This window comes from Coenobita brevimanus, chromosome 8, assembly GCF_032717465.1.
Source record: "Coenobita brevimanus isolate Jiangsu-jjx chromosome 8, ASM3271746v2, whole genome shotgun sequence".
Lineage (NCBI taxonomy): Eukaryota > Metazoa > Arthropoda > Malacostraca > Decapoda > Coenobitidae > Coenobita > Coenobita brevimanus.
In genome coordinates, this window is record NC_136961.1 from 5229725 (window position 1) to 5244267 (window position 14543).

Genomic DNA, 14543 nt, shown 5'->3' on the forward strand with positions numbered 1-14543 from the left:
GGATGTCATGTCTCCATGGTTGTTCAATCTGTACATGGATGGGGTAATAAAAGAGGTACAAGGTAGGGTAGTGGATGTTGGAGTGGCCCTGGTGAGAGAGGATAGTGTTTGGAAACTCCCTGTACAGTTGTTTGCAGATGATACTGTGTTATTGAGTGAAGACGAAGGGGAGCTGCAAGGCTTGGTGGATGAGTTTGAGAGAGTGTGTAAGAAACGGAATCTAAAGGTGAATGTAGGGAAGAGTAAAGTGATGGTCTTTGAGAGAGGTGAAGTTAGTGAATGTACAGCGAGGTTGGATGGTGAGGAATTGGAAAATGTGAGTACGTTTAAGTACTTGGGTAGTGTGATGAGTAAGGATGGAGGTTTGGAGGGTGAAGTGCTTGAAAGGGTACAGCAGGGAAGAAAGGTTCCTGGTTCTTTGAAAGCAGTGATAAGAAACAGGGAAGTGAGCATGGAAGTGAAAAAGTTAATACATGACAGTATTGTGATACCAACTCTAACGTACGGAAGTGAAGCTCGGACATTGTTGGAAGGACACAAGTCAAGAGTGAGAGCAGTGGAAATGAGTTATTTAAGAGGAGCCTGTGGAGTCACGTGGAGAGACAGGCTGACGAATGAGGATATAAAGGAGCGTTGTGGTGTGGATGTGGATGTGATAGGAAGCGTTATGAGGAACACACTGAGGTGGTTTGGCCATGTGGAGAGGATGGAGGGTGAAAGACTGACGAAGAGAGTGTATGTGAGTGAGGTGGAGGGGGGAAGAGGGAGGGGGAGGCCGAGGATGAGATGGAGGGATGGGGTGGAGAGGTATATGAGAGAGGGGTGTGTGAGTTGGGAGCAGGGCAGTGAAATGGCGGGGGACAGGGCGACTTGGAGGCGATTTGTTTGTGGCCACCCCAAACGGGATTGAGGCGTCTGGCAATAGATAGATAGATAGAACTTACATTGTTGAAAATAATTATGTCATTTGGCATTCTCAAGGAGTAGTGAACCAGTAGTAATTGTACTTGAAGCAATCCCTGGAGAAATTAGGTTTTGCAACTGGTTGGTGGAATTTGAGGTAACACTTGCCCCGAAGGCAAAGTGTTTATCACAAAAGCACTAAGGAAATGGCCTTCATGAAAAAAAAAATGTAAAAAGAATCCAAAAAATGTTCTTACTGCAATTCCACGCAACAGTGAAGCAACAGCACGACAAGAGCTGCAGTCAATGGGCGAGCACCAGGCCATATATTTCAGCCAATGAGGAGTGTGCCGACCTCACTTTCCTTCCCACATTCGTACTGATTACATCACCACTTTTGTGTGATGCTTGTAACTAGCAATGACAGAAAAAGTGCTATCTGGCAAGTGCAGAACGAGTTCATATTATTTCTGATGTTACTAAATAATTCTTAACGAATGCAGCATGTATACTCTCTCTCTCTCTCTCTCTCTCTCTCTCGTATGACAGACCATGCTTTAAAATTGATGAAAACAAGTGCAATATGTGATAACTGTGGCTGATTGATGGAAGGAAGTGCTCCGACCCACCCAGTAAGCCAGCAAGGTGAAATCAAATTTTGTGTAGGCCGCCACTGGGTGGGTCCTCTCAACTTCAACCACAATTGTCTTGTTTTTTGGCTCTTGTCGGTTACCGCATTTCTGCAGGAAGCACCTCATTTATATCAATCCCGAAAGCAGGTTCTGACTTCCGTCATTTTTTCATCACTTCCTGCATCTACAGTCATTTCATTTATTAGGTCTTCTACACGCTCGCATGACACACCACCAGTTCACCAGTCTCATATAGCATCCATTTCTTGCACTGAATTTATTGATCTTAAATATATCCTTAAATTGTAAAAAAAAAAAAAAAAAAAAATGAGACACTCAAGAGAGAAGTGGAGGAGTGACTGGGTAAATAATATGACCTGGAGAAGATGGAGGAAGTGAAAGCCATGTGTAAGATGTTCACGGAACAAATCTGTGCAGCATGTGGGTTAGTGTGTAGTGGGAAGAGAAGACAAGTGGGTGCATGGTGGAATGATGAGGTGATTTTAGCTGAAACAGAGAAGAAGAAAGGAATGGAGGATGTTGGGGGACGGAAAAAGAAGGGAAAAGAGCTGAATGCTGAAAAGACTAGTAGGAGAGATTAAGAGGAGAGTGGATGAGTAGTTTGAAAGAAATATGAGTGAAAAGAGGAGGGAATGTATGAAACTGTTCAGGAAGGAGGTCAAGAAAGTAAGGGAAGGGCAACAGCAGAGAAACGAATGAAAAGGATGGCAGAATGTCCGTGAAGAAGGGACAGAAACTGAGCAGAAATAGAGAACATGTTATCAAACTGCTGAATATAGATGACAAACCTAACGCAAGTATAAGTGGTTGGGGAATGGCTGGGAAAAGATAAGCAAGGAGGAAGGAAGAGGTCAGCGGGACCAAATTATCTGAGGCAATGGAGAAAATCAGAATGGAGAAAATTGCAGGAGCTGATTCAGTATCTGGCAAGGTATTGAAACGTGGGGGAAAGAGAGTGGTAGAATGGATATCGATGATGTGCAGATAAACATGGGAGGAAGTTAAGGTCCCGAGGGATTGGAAGTCAAGTTTAAGTCTTTCCCTGTACAAAAGGGAAAGGGAATGAGAAGTGTGTGGTATTCACTGGTGTATATCTATACTCTGTATAATAGAAATAATATATGGTAAGATACTTATCGACAAAGTCAGCAAAACAACCAGAGAATTCGGAAAAGAGCAAGAGGTTGTTAGGAAGGGAAAGGCCGCATAGATCAGATATTCGTTTAAACATTTTTTGATAGCTTAAGAAGGGAAAGAAATTATATGTTGCCTTCAGGGATCTGGAAATAGAATATAACAGAGTAGATATACGGTACAAAGAATGTGAAGATGCTGAAAAAAATATCTCTACCTATCTATCGATTGATCTATCTGTCGATCAGGAGAGAGAGAGAGAGAGAGAGAGAGAGAGAGAGGAGTAGACTGTAGCACCAGTCGAGCAGGGCAGTACTCCCGAGGTGGATAGAAATCTGATGACAGGGAGTGCTGGAGCTTCCGTTTCATCAGCCCTCAGGACTAGTTCCTGACCATCCCCCTTTTCTGAACTTTTTCAGTGTCTCAGTTACACAGAGAGTAGGCCAGCATGCTCTTCAGTACAAATTTCTCTATCTTCACCAAACTACATGCACAGTACACACTACACTTCCTATTCAAAATTCAACAAAAATGGCGTCTCTTCATCAAGCCTCGGAGTCCCCAAGGGGGGGGGGGACCATAAATGCCCCCACCATCTGCCCCTCTCCCGATGACGACTCGAGGTGCCTGGAACCACTGTCTGATTCTCTTCTTCTTCATTTCTGCAATATTCGCGGCCTTTCCTCTAACTTTCACTCTGTTGAGCACCACCTCTCCTCCTCTAAACCTCACCTTCTTTTTCTAACGGAGACTCAGCTATCTGAGGCAACTGACAGCAAACCCTTTTCTGTATCCTCCTACTTTCTCTATACTCATTTCAAAGCCAAAGGTGGCTGTTGTGTATATATACGCAACGACTTATCTTGCTCTCGTGTTCCTGAACTCGATTCTTCTGAATTCTCTACACTCTGGCTTCGGCTTTCCTGTCATTCTCTGACTAAATATATCTGTGCTGGTTACTTATTCCTTAATTCTACTGACTATCAAAAATTCTTCGACTATCTTACTTCTACGATGTAACACATTCTATCCATTTCTCATTTCTCTGAAATCTCCATTCTAGGAGATTCCAATGTTCACCACCACCTTTGGCTCTCCTCTCCTTTCACAGATCCACCTGGTGAACAAGCCTACATCTTTTCTATTCTTAATGACCTAGAGCAGCTTGTACAGCACCCTACCCGTATCCCTGACCGCCTTGGAGAGAGCTCCAACATACTTGACCTCTTCCTCACAACTAATCCTTCTGCTTATCTGTTAATCTTTTCTCTCCATTGGGCTCCTCCGATCACAACCTTATTACCTTAACCTGTCCTATCACTCTGGTACGGCCTGTGGACCCTCCAGGGAAATGTCGTCTGTGGCATTTTGGAGCCGCAGACTGGGAGGCCCTCAGGCAGTACTTCTTTGATTTTCCCTGGAATGAATATTGCTTACATGGCCGGGAACCATCTGAGTGTGCCTTGTGCATTACGGAGGTTATTCTCTCGGGCATGGAAGCATACATTCCTTTCTCATAGCCTTTGACTAACGCAAGAAAGCCTTGGTTTAATCACGCTTGTTCTAATGCTGTCCGCAACAAGGAGAGGGCCTACAAAAGGTACCGGAGCCAACCCACCCCTGAATCACATCATCTTTACGTTTCTGCCCGGAATCGTGCTAAGTCTGTTCTTCGCTCTACTAAAAATAATTTCATCCATACAAAATGCTCTCAACTCTCCAACTCGAATTCTTCCCGCTCCTTCTGGCACCTTGCCAAAAATCTTTCTAACAACTTTACCTCATCATCCTTCCCTCCTCTTTTCTACTCTGATGGTTCTGTAGCTATTTCTTCTACTGATAAAACAGATCTCTTCGCACAGACTTTCTCCTCCAGTTCCATCTTAGACGATTCCGGTGCTGTTCCTCCATCACTTCCCCCCTCTGACTTCCTCATGGCTGACATTAAAATTTCGTCAGTTGATGTATTTTCTGCCATCACTGGCCTCAGTACTAACAAGGCATATGGGCCTGATGGGGTCCCTCCTGTTCTTCTCAAGATCTGTGCTTCTGTGTTTACACCCTGCCTAGGCAAACTCTTTCGCCTTTGTCTGTCAACTTGTACCTTTCCTTCTTGCTGGAAGTTTGCTCTCATTCAGTCAGTCCCAAAGAAGGGTGACCACTCCCAACCCTCCAACTATCGTCCAATTGCTTTAACGTCCTGTATCTCAAAAGTTTTCGAGTCAATTCTCAATAAAAAATTTTTAAGGCATCTTTCCTATCACAACCTTCTTTCCGATCATCAGTATGGGTTCCGTCAGGGACGCTCCACTGGCGATCTTCTCACCTACCTTTCAGACTCCTGGTCATCCTCCTTTCGGGACTGTGGCGAAAGCTTTGCCATTGCACTTGACATCTCAAAGGCTTTCGATCGAGTCTGGCATAAATCTTTAATTTCCAAACTGCCCTCCTACGGTTTCTATCCTTCTATCTGTGCCTTCATCGCTCGCTTCCTTTCTGGTTGTTCTATAGCCGCTGTTGTAGGCGGCCATCGTTCTTCTCCTCGATTTATCAACAGTGGTGTTCCTCACGGCTCTGTCCTATCACCAACTCTCTTCCTTTTATTCATCAATGATCTTCTAAGCTGTACATCTAACCCTATCCACTCATACGCTGATGACTCCACCCTTCACCTTTCCATTCGGTTCCCGCAACGCCCATCTCAACAGTTATTTCAAGAAACAAGGGATGAGGCTATGGCACACCTAATGTCTGACTTGGCTCGTATCTCTGACTGGGGTAAAAATAATCTTGTTGTTTTTAATGCATCTACGAGTAAGACTCAGTTCTTACACCTATCAACCCGACAAAATCTTCCACAGGTATACCCACTAATGCTTAATAATATTCAGCTTAATCCTGCATCATCCTTGAACATGCTTGGGGTTTCATTTACTCAGAACTTATCTTGGAAAGATCATATTACATCTCTTGTAAAATCTGCTTCCAAGAGATTGGGTGTGCTAAGCTGACTCCGCTCTTTCTTTACCCCTGCACAATTGTTGACTCTATACAGGGGTTTTATCCGCCCCTGTGTGGAGTACAACTCTCATGTGTGGGGAGGCTCCCCACATACAGCTCTTCTCAATAGGGTGGAGTCAAAGGCTTTTCGTCTCATTAACTCTCCTCCTCTTACTGACTCCCTTCAACCTCTGTCTCTTCGCCGCACTGTTGCATCTTTATCTCTTTTCTATCGCTACTTTAATGGTCACTGCTCCTCTGAACTGTCTGCTTGCATTCCTCCACCTCTATGACGGGAGCGTAGCACCCGTCTGGCAGCAAATTCTCATCCCTTTTCTGTCCAACTCTCTAATGCAAGAGTTAACCGTTACGCCCAGTCTTTCATTTATGCAACAGGTCAGCTCTGGAACTGTCTCCTTCTGTCTGTATTTCCTGCTGCCTATGATCTCCAGTCTTTCAAACGCAGTGTGTCCAGGCATCTCAAAATGATCGGATCTTGAATTTGGCTCTCTATTGTATTTTGTTTTTCTCTTGAAGGGAACTGTTACTGCGGGCTCATGGCCTTTGGTTCCTTCTTCCTCACATAAAAAAAAAAAGACAGACAGACAGACAGACAGAGAGACTGACAGAGACAGACAGACAGAGAGACAGACAGAGAAACAGGCAGAGAGAGAGAGAGAGAGAGAGAGAGAGAGAGTAGATGAGTTGTTGGATGCAGTGGAGGGGATATACGAGGGTGTTATGGCTGTGGTGCATGTGGATGGCGAACTAAGTGAGTTTTTTTTTATTTTAATGTTAGACTGAATCAGGGTTTAGTCAAGTCTACATGCCTGTTCAGTTAATACAATGATGGTATTATAAGAGATACAAGGTAAGGCAGTACATACCTCAGTGTTTTATGAGAGAAGGTAGGCTTTGGTAACTTCCTGTACCATTGTTTGCTGATGACACTGTATTGTTAGGTAAAGATGAATATGAGCTGCAAGGTTTGGTGAATGACATTTGGAGTGTATGTAAGAAACGGAATTTAAAGTCAGTGTTGATGAGAGAAAAGTAATGTTTTTGAGAGAAACGAAGCCATAGTATTCACAGTGAGACTAGATGTAAGGAAGTGGAGATTGTGAGTGCATTCAAGTATTTAAGTAGTGTAATAAGCATGGATCAGAGTTTAGAAGATGAAGTGCTATAAGGACACAGCAGGGAAAATAGGTTGTTTGTTCACTGAACGCAGTTATAAGGAATAGGGGAATAGGAAAGTCAGCATGGAAGCAAAAAAGCCACGTATGCAATCCTCACTCTTGTTTACGGAAGCGAAACTTGGACCCTACTGGAAGAACAGGGGTCAAGAATGAGGGCAGAGGAAACGCGTTACCTGACAGGGCCATGCGGAGTTAATGAGGAGACAGAAAAACAGATATGGAAGTAAAGAAGCGTTGTGGTATTGAGGTGGATATGACTGCAAGTGTTAAGGAAAATATTCTTAAATGGTTAGACCAAGTGGTGAGGTGGAGAATGAGACCGACTAAGAGAATGTATGTGAATGATGAGGGGAAGCGGATTAGGGGGAGAACAAGAATGAGATGAAAGGATGAAATGGAGGGAGGTATGACAAAAAGGTGTGTGAGTTGGAGTGAGGGATGATAAATGGAAGAGGATTAAACGAGTGGATGTAATTTGTTTGTGGCCGCCCCTAATGGGTGTATGGCGCCTGGATATAGGTAGACCAAACGACAAAATTAGGTGGCTTACATTAATAAGCAACAATACATATTTACAAAAAAAGATAATTTGATTACTAGATGCACAGTGTTCCAAGCTTCACCTTATAACCTTTCCAACCTTTGATACATTACCTCCGTCCACAGAAAACACACACACACACACACACACACACACACACACACACACACACACACACACACACAAAGAAACGAAAATCAGTCCAACACTGCACAGAGTATATCAGCTATATTTCCTCTACTTTACCCACTGAATAAACACGTAACCACCACAGTCATCCAAAACCTTTAGCCAACCAGTATCTTGCAAGAACCACTACCAGACACGCATTAGAAGTTACCCTATTCATGGTGATACGATTACACCTAGCCAGACTGTGATGTAGCTACCACTTTTCCCTGCCACAACACCACCACAAAATACTAATCACAAACAGTCCTCTTGCGCACACTGCAGTACATCCCTTCACACCACAACATTCTTACTCACCACATACCTCACACTATCACATCATAGACAGTTCTTCAAAACAACCTCAACAACAACAACAAAAATCTGGATATGGCCAGTCTAAGCCGCTGATTCCGTGCAGTCCATTGGGTTCACAATGAGATGAGTCTAGAGATGCAACACCAGAGACGCCCGTCTCCAGGAATACACACTCTCTGTTTACAAGTGTCATTTGTATGAGTTCCTGTCCTGATTGGTCACATCCGGCCTGGCCAAGCTGATCTCTTAGCCAGAGTTGCATGTAACACTTGTCTCACTGCAGACCTCATAAGTTCATATGAGGCACATTGAAGGCCTGCACTGACTACACTGCAAACCTTATATGAGGTTGAAATTACATTGTTTATTAAATAATGACTCAGGGGAGGTAAACTACCTTAAAAAGAATCGTGGCAGGTGGGAATCTCCTGTCCCAAATTAGCTATCTGCCTCCATCTGTCCTGGGCGTCTGTATTGGGAATCCTTTTGGGGGGCCAGGGAGTGCCTTCATCAGTGGATCCATGCGGAACCACCCGCAAACGTCTCCATTCAGCACTTTGACAACTACCATGTGGTGAGACATAACTATGACAAGCTTCCTTCCAGGCCATTCTATAGCTTCACTTGCAAACAGACACCGTTCTTTTCCTGGAGCTATCCAGAGTAATGTTGTTTAGGGTTCTGTCATATCACCATCCCTCGCCGTTCTGTTCATCAATGACTTTCTAAGCTGTACATCTAACCCTATCCAGTCAAATGCTGAAGACTCAGCTCTTCACCTTTATAGTTGTTTCTTGCAGCATCCATCTCAGCAGTTATTTCAACAAACACAGGATGAGACTACAGAACACCTAACTCCTGACTTGGCTCATAGTTCTGATTGGGGTAAAAGTATATCTTGTTGCTTTTAATGTATCAAACTTTCAGTTCTTACATCTTTCCATCTGTCAAAATGGTCCGTAGAAGTATCCTGTAATTTTCAACACTATCCAACTCAATCTTGCATCATCTTTGAACATACTTGGCGTCTCATTCTCCTGCGGATTATGTTGGAAAGATCATACTACGCCTTTTGTAAAGTCCACTTCCAAGAGACTGGGTGTGCTAAGGTGACTCTGTGCCTTCTTTATTCCTGCAGAGTTGTTGACTTTATACAGGGGTTTTATTCGCCCCTGTGTCAAGTACATCTCCTATGTGTGAAGGCTCCCCATATACAGCTTTTATGAACAAGGTGGAATCAAAGGCTTTCCTTCTCATTAACTCCCCTTCTCTTACAGGCTCCCTTCACCACCTTATTGCAAATCGCGATTCTTTTGGGACAGTAAGATCCAACATTCTGATTTCCTGAACGATGATTTCATGGTACCCGGACGTTGTTTTCTCACATATTCATGAATAAGTATTTAAACACCACATATGTTGCTTTACCATGCTGGTTATTTTTTCCACTTATTTTGTGCACAGGTCTTTTTTTCTCTTAGTCATCAACAAGTACAGCATTTATGGTCCGTGCATATTTCACTACCATTTTGTTCATGCCTATCTACTGTTCTTGTTTATATATTATCTAGCTGATATTCCATGTCAGTCTTCTCCACTGATGTCTGTTCTGCCCATTCTCACATTAATGACAATACGAACTGATACGGAATTCTTTATATCCTATCAACAGTTTATTAAGAGATCAAACCGGTCCATATGGTTTCATTGCAATGGTGTGGTAAAAACCACCGAGAAATCTTTAGCATAAAACTCTTACATAAAATCAAGAAGTAATGAATCCCTGAATCACTTCAAAACTGCTAGAGACCAGGTAAAAGTTAATAATAGGTCCCCCCAACTCAAATTTTCTTCTCAGTGAAGGATCGAAACTGTGAAGTACAGTAATTCCAATGACAGTACAATATTCTGGTCTATTCTCAGTTCTTTCAACAGGAACTTGAACAAATCATTACCCGTTTCCCCAATTAATCTAAAACCTCATATGTAAACACTGTAAATGGGCCCCATGGAAAAACTATACTATTACTACTACGTTTTTCCTGTAGTAGGACTTAACTCACCCAAAATGCTCCACTAAATATAAAGATTAGACATTTAAAATTAATCATAGACTATTTACCAACCAACAAGGCTTCAGGTCCAGATAAAACTCACCCCATAATGCTGAAAAAGTGTTCCCCTGAAATTGCTCCTGTTCTAGCTTTATTATTCAGACTATTCATACGTACAGTCGGCATCAAAGTTCTGTTTCCTCTCCTACTGTCCTTGCCATGGACTTCGAGAATCAGTTTAGTGGCTATGCAGAAACCAAAAGTCATTAGCTCATTTGGCCTCAGATCAGTGTCTTCAGCGTCATTTGCATCGGATTCAACACACTGATTTTCGAAGTTCACGTAGAGCTAAATAGGAGAGGAGACAGAACTTTTAATGCCGACAGTACATTTTCATTCCTTTACTTCTGGAACGAAGCCAATATCCTCCCAGTTCCACATAAATGATGTTCCTTTGATCCCTCTGACAAAAGATCCATAGCTATCACATATCTTTGTAAAGTATTTGACGTTATTATTAAAAATCACATTGTTAAATATGTTGAATCCAACAACTTAATTAGTGACAGGCATATGGTTTTCGCCACGGATGATCCTCGGTTGATATACTCAACCTTACTATCACAGAATCCGAACAGTAGCCTTTTTGTATTTCTAAAACTTTCATTAAAGAATGACACCGTTCCATGTTACCAAAACACTCTTGATACAGTTTCATATCTTTTGTTCCAGTGATTGCATATCTAAGCAAAAGAAGGATAAGAGTAAAGGTGGGTGGTGTGTAATGAAAATTCCATTCAGTTAATGTCGGTGTACCACAAAAACCCTGGCTTCTCATTCATATTATTTCTTGTCTGTTACCCATAGTCCCATTCACTCATGTGCAGAGGACTCAACGCTTCACAGTTATGTGAAATTTGGTTGACATCCTAAATTCCCCACCAAACATAGAGGTCTCCATAAATCATGACTTACCTATCATAACTGAATGGGGACAAAACACTGTCTTATTTATTGCTAGTAAAAACAATTACATCCAGTTTAATAATAGACAGGTATTCAATGATTCCTACATTACCTTCAGTGCAAACAATATTCCTATCTCTACCATCATGGTACTTCCTTTAACAGTAAACTTAGTTGGATCTCTTACGTTAGATTACTTGTTAAAACAGCCTGAAAGAAACTTGGATTTTTGAATAGGGCCAGTAACTTCTTAACCGAATAGCGGCTAGTTATAATATTTACTGGAGCCATTCCTCACATTTACGGAGTGGATGTGGAGAGGTTGGAATAAAACAATTGGAAAATTTTCGAATCAAAGCTATGAGAATAATTAATAACCCCGAAGTTACAAATAAACTACTGTACTTTCCTTACAGATAAGTTAGAACGTTACTTCCCTCGCATTAATTTACAGAAACTATTATGATAAATGCTCACCTCTCCACGCCTTCCTAGATGCTACGTGGGCGTCTGGTAGTGCTCATGACTGTCAAATGTCTTACTGCAAATTTCTGCGTACTGGAGTTCTTTTTGCTCCCATACCACTTATCTTTTGGAAATCGCTTCCCAAGAATAGTTTCCACTCAAACTTCAACCCACTGGAGATCAAGTCTAAGTAGTATAAATTTGGTGTACGGAGATTTTTTTTTTTTACTTCTATTTATTTTTCTTCCTGTATTATCTTCTGTACTATAGAAGCTGCCAATGCATCTAACGTTTCTTTATAATACTCATTATTACTTAGCCCTCAGCAACAACATTCTCCAGGTTGTTGTTGGTGGTACTGAATATTAAGTAATCTATATAAAAAGGAAAATATATATTTTTTCAATATTAAACACTTTGACAGCAACAAGAGTGCCTCGAACAAAATCTGTGATACCTCCCTCTCATCGTTGGTAAGTTTACAACATGAATTAATCATCCTAACAATGATATTCATCCATGACACTCATTCTGCAGAAATAACTGAGAATTTTATCTGTTTATAGCTAGATGCCAGAATCCCAAATAGGGTGTCTGTTTGTCTTTGAGTTAGTTGAAAAGGTTGGTTATATGATTACCATCTAGCGTTGTAAGTGGTTTCCTGGCTTACAGGAAACCATTAGGCTTGTCACTCAGTGTAAAGCCACCTGAAACAGAGAGAAATTTAATAAAATGTGACAGGAAAGATGGGGGAAATAGGAAGAGAGATGGGCAGCCACAGTAAAGGAATGATAAAGGTGAAGAAGGATGTTGTCAGCATTACATCAAGTGAGTGGACGATGGTCGCCACCACCTACCACGAGTGTTTTAGCTGATGAAATTATATTGTACAGATCAGAGAAAAAAAAATCTGTCAAGGGAGTAACCACAAATGTACCGATCATTTATATTTTCCCAACTATATAAGTTGTGCATTCTTTTCTCACGAATCACTATGCAGAAATTCTAATATCACACCGATAATTTTTGAAAGGTACGTAAATAAGTAGGTATGTATTTAAAACTGTATGTATTGTTACATAGCCTATGATTTCATCATCCTTTGTGTAATTCTAACGTACAGTATGCTGCATGTTTGATCACGATTCGCCTCGTGGCTTCCATAGTGACCAGGCTTGCGTGTTCTACCTCACTCCCCCTTCTCCCCCTTATAGTAGAGTAAGTCGTTCTTTCTGTTGTTCAGAGCAGGATTGTCAACTCTTTGTCCCCTATGGCTTCATTTGCACGTCCTTCTTACAAGTTGTATCAAGCTCTGCCGGCCCCTATATAATGAGCTCAGTCTCTGCATTAATTGCCACTTAGATCTACTCCTTATTTTGTTCACATCTCTGTCCTTCCCTGTATGGTGTATTATTATTTTTTGTGAGTGCTCAGGAAGTCTCCAGCCATCTGGCTGCTGTATAATTTGAATATGGGTGTTGTTACCATTTTTCTTGTACTGTATGGCCTGGGCGTTGGTTCGTGGGCCTGGTAAGGTTTTTGTGATTCGTCTAGAGTTTTTGGTGTCAGCCAATATTAATAATATTTTGTATCTGTAATAATATATCTTGCTTTAACTGAGCATTATCCGGTTTTCTCATTTATCAGGGCTGACTTAGATAAATTTGCTCTTGCTAAATTCATGTTAATAGAGGTTATTGCAGTTAACAATATATGTAACCTGTTTTGCCATTACATTATCCTTATGAGTCCTGAATGTTTAGTTGTTAGTTTGAGCATTAAACTTTAACTTGTAATTTTACCACATTGTGAGTGTGTGTGTGTGTGAACCTGGAACTTTGCGGGACAGTAGTGATTTTAGTATTCTCACTTGAAGTGTTCATTATCTCTCTCTGTTCCGTAACAGTATGTAGATAGGTTGGTGTGTGGGTAAGGGTGTCAGCCTGAGAAGGAAGACAGGCAGTACAATAGATTATAAAACAGGGATAAATTTAGGCAGGTAGGCATGAGTATGTAAGTGTGTAGATAAGTAACTGGATAGTTGAGTAGGTAGGCCAGCAAGATAGTTATTAGGCATGTAAGTGGGCAAGTATGTAAACTGGCAGTTGGAAAGTAAAGTGGGTAGGTAGTTAAGTATGTAGGGAGGTAAAAAAGATAAGTGGGTAAATAGGTAGGTGGGTAGACAATGAGACACCGAGGAAGAACACTGAAGCTGGAAGATATCTGTGACTGTATGTCCCCTCCATATTGAACACGTAGATTAACAAGCGTACAGGTATGAGTAAGTAAATAGGTAGGTGGATGTTTAGTGAGATACCTTGACAGCAGGTTGAGGCTGGAGGATATCATTGGTAGTTTGTACTCATCCATGCTGTAGACAACCCATATGGTCAGGATGGTCACGCCAGCCACCACACTCAACACACGCTGTTACAATAAATGCACATTAGCAAGAACATTAAAATAAACATCACAAGTGTGCCCTACGTGTTCACTTCCTGATTCATAGGTTCCTACCTGTCCACTACAGCTCAAAGACAGAAGACTGCTGTCTAGATATCGTTTTTGTGACGAGTTTCATTATAACCCCAGTGATGTAATATTATGGTCTAAGTATTCCATATGTTTTTGCTCAGATATTTTCATCCAGGAGACTGAAGAGGGTGTGGGATACTACCGTATTTTTGCAAAATAATTAAAATTACAGCTTTAGTTTACACCTAAAATGGCGGAGAAATAAGTGCTAGACACCTTATAGAATCCAAGGTCATTGGGTAAAACAAACATTAAACTATTTTCATCATCTTAAATGCCAGGACCAACTGCCTAGCTCCGGGCTCCTACGCTGCTCATGGGGCAACGTAGGATTGGATGATGGATGGATGGATGTTACTCAGCCAACTTCCATACGAATCCCATTATCAGATAATTTAACCTTGCAGGAAAGACATCGGCATTAATAAGCTTTTGCTTGCTGATTACAACACTACATCAAACACCAGGCAATGTGCAGCGTGTCGTCGATCCCGCAGGGCAGCAGTATCTCCAAGTCAGGGGGGATAACATTAGCCCTTCCAGTCGTCACGACCCTCGGCAGAACACTCCTTTCTCAGAGTTGCATTCGCACTGAATGGAAATC

The 14543-nt window shown here is 41.7% G+C and overlaps 1 protein-coding gene across 1 annotated transcript in view; it reads right to left on the reverse strand.

Annotated features, from left to right (window-relative positions):
* LOC145406282 (alpha-(1,3)-fucosyltransferase C-like) overlaps nucleotides 1-14323 on the reverse strand; it is a 90607-nt gene extending 76284 nt beyond the window's left edge. Inside the window, exons 1-2 of the mRNA XM_080277445.1 lie at nucleotides 14315-14323; nucleotides 13722-13831 (exon numbers count right to left, since the gene is read on the reverse strand). Coding sequence (XP_080133571.1) covers nucleotides 13722-13831; nucleotides 14315-14323 — 119 coding nt within the window. The remainder of the gene's footprint in view (nucleotides 1-13721; nucleotides 13832-14314) is intronic.
* Between the last annotated feature and the right edge of the window lie 220 nt (nucleotides 14324-14543).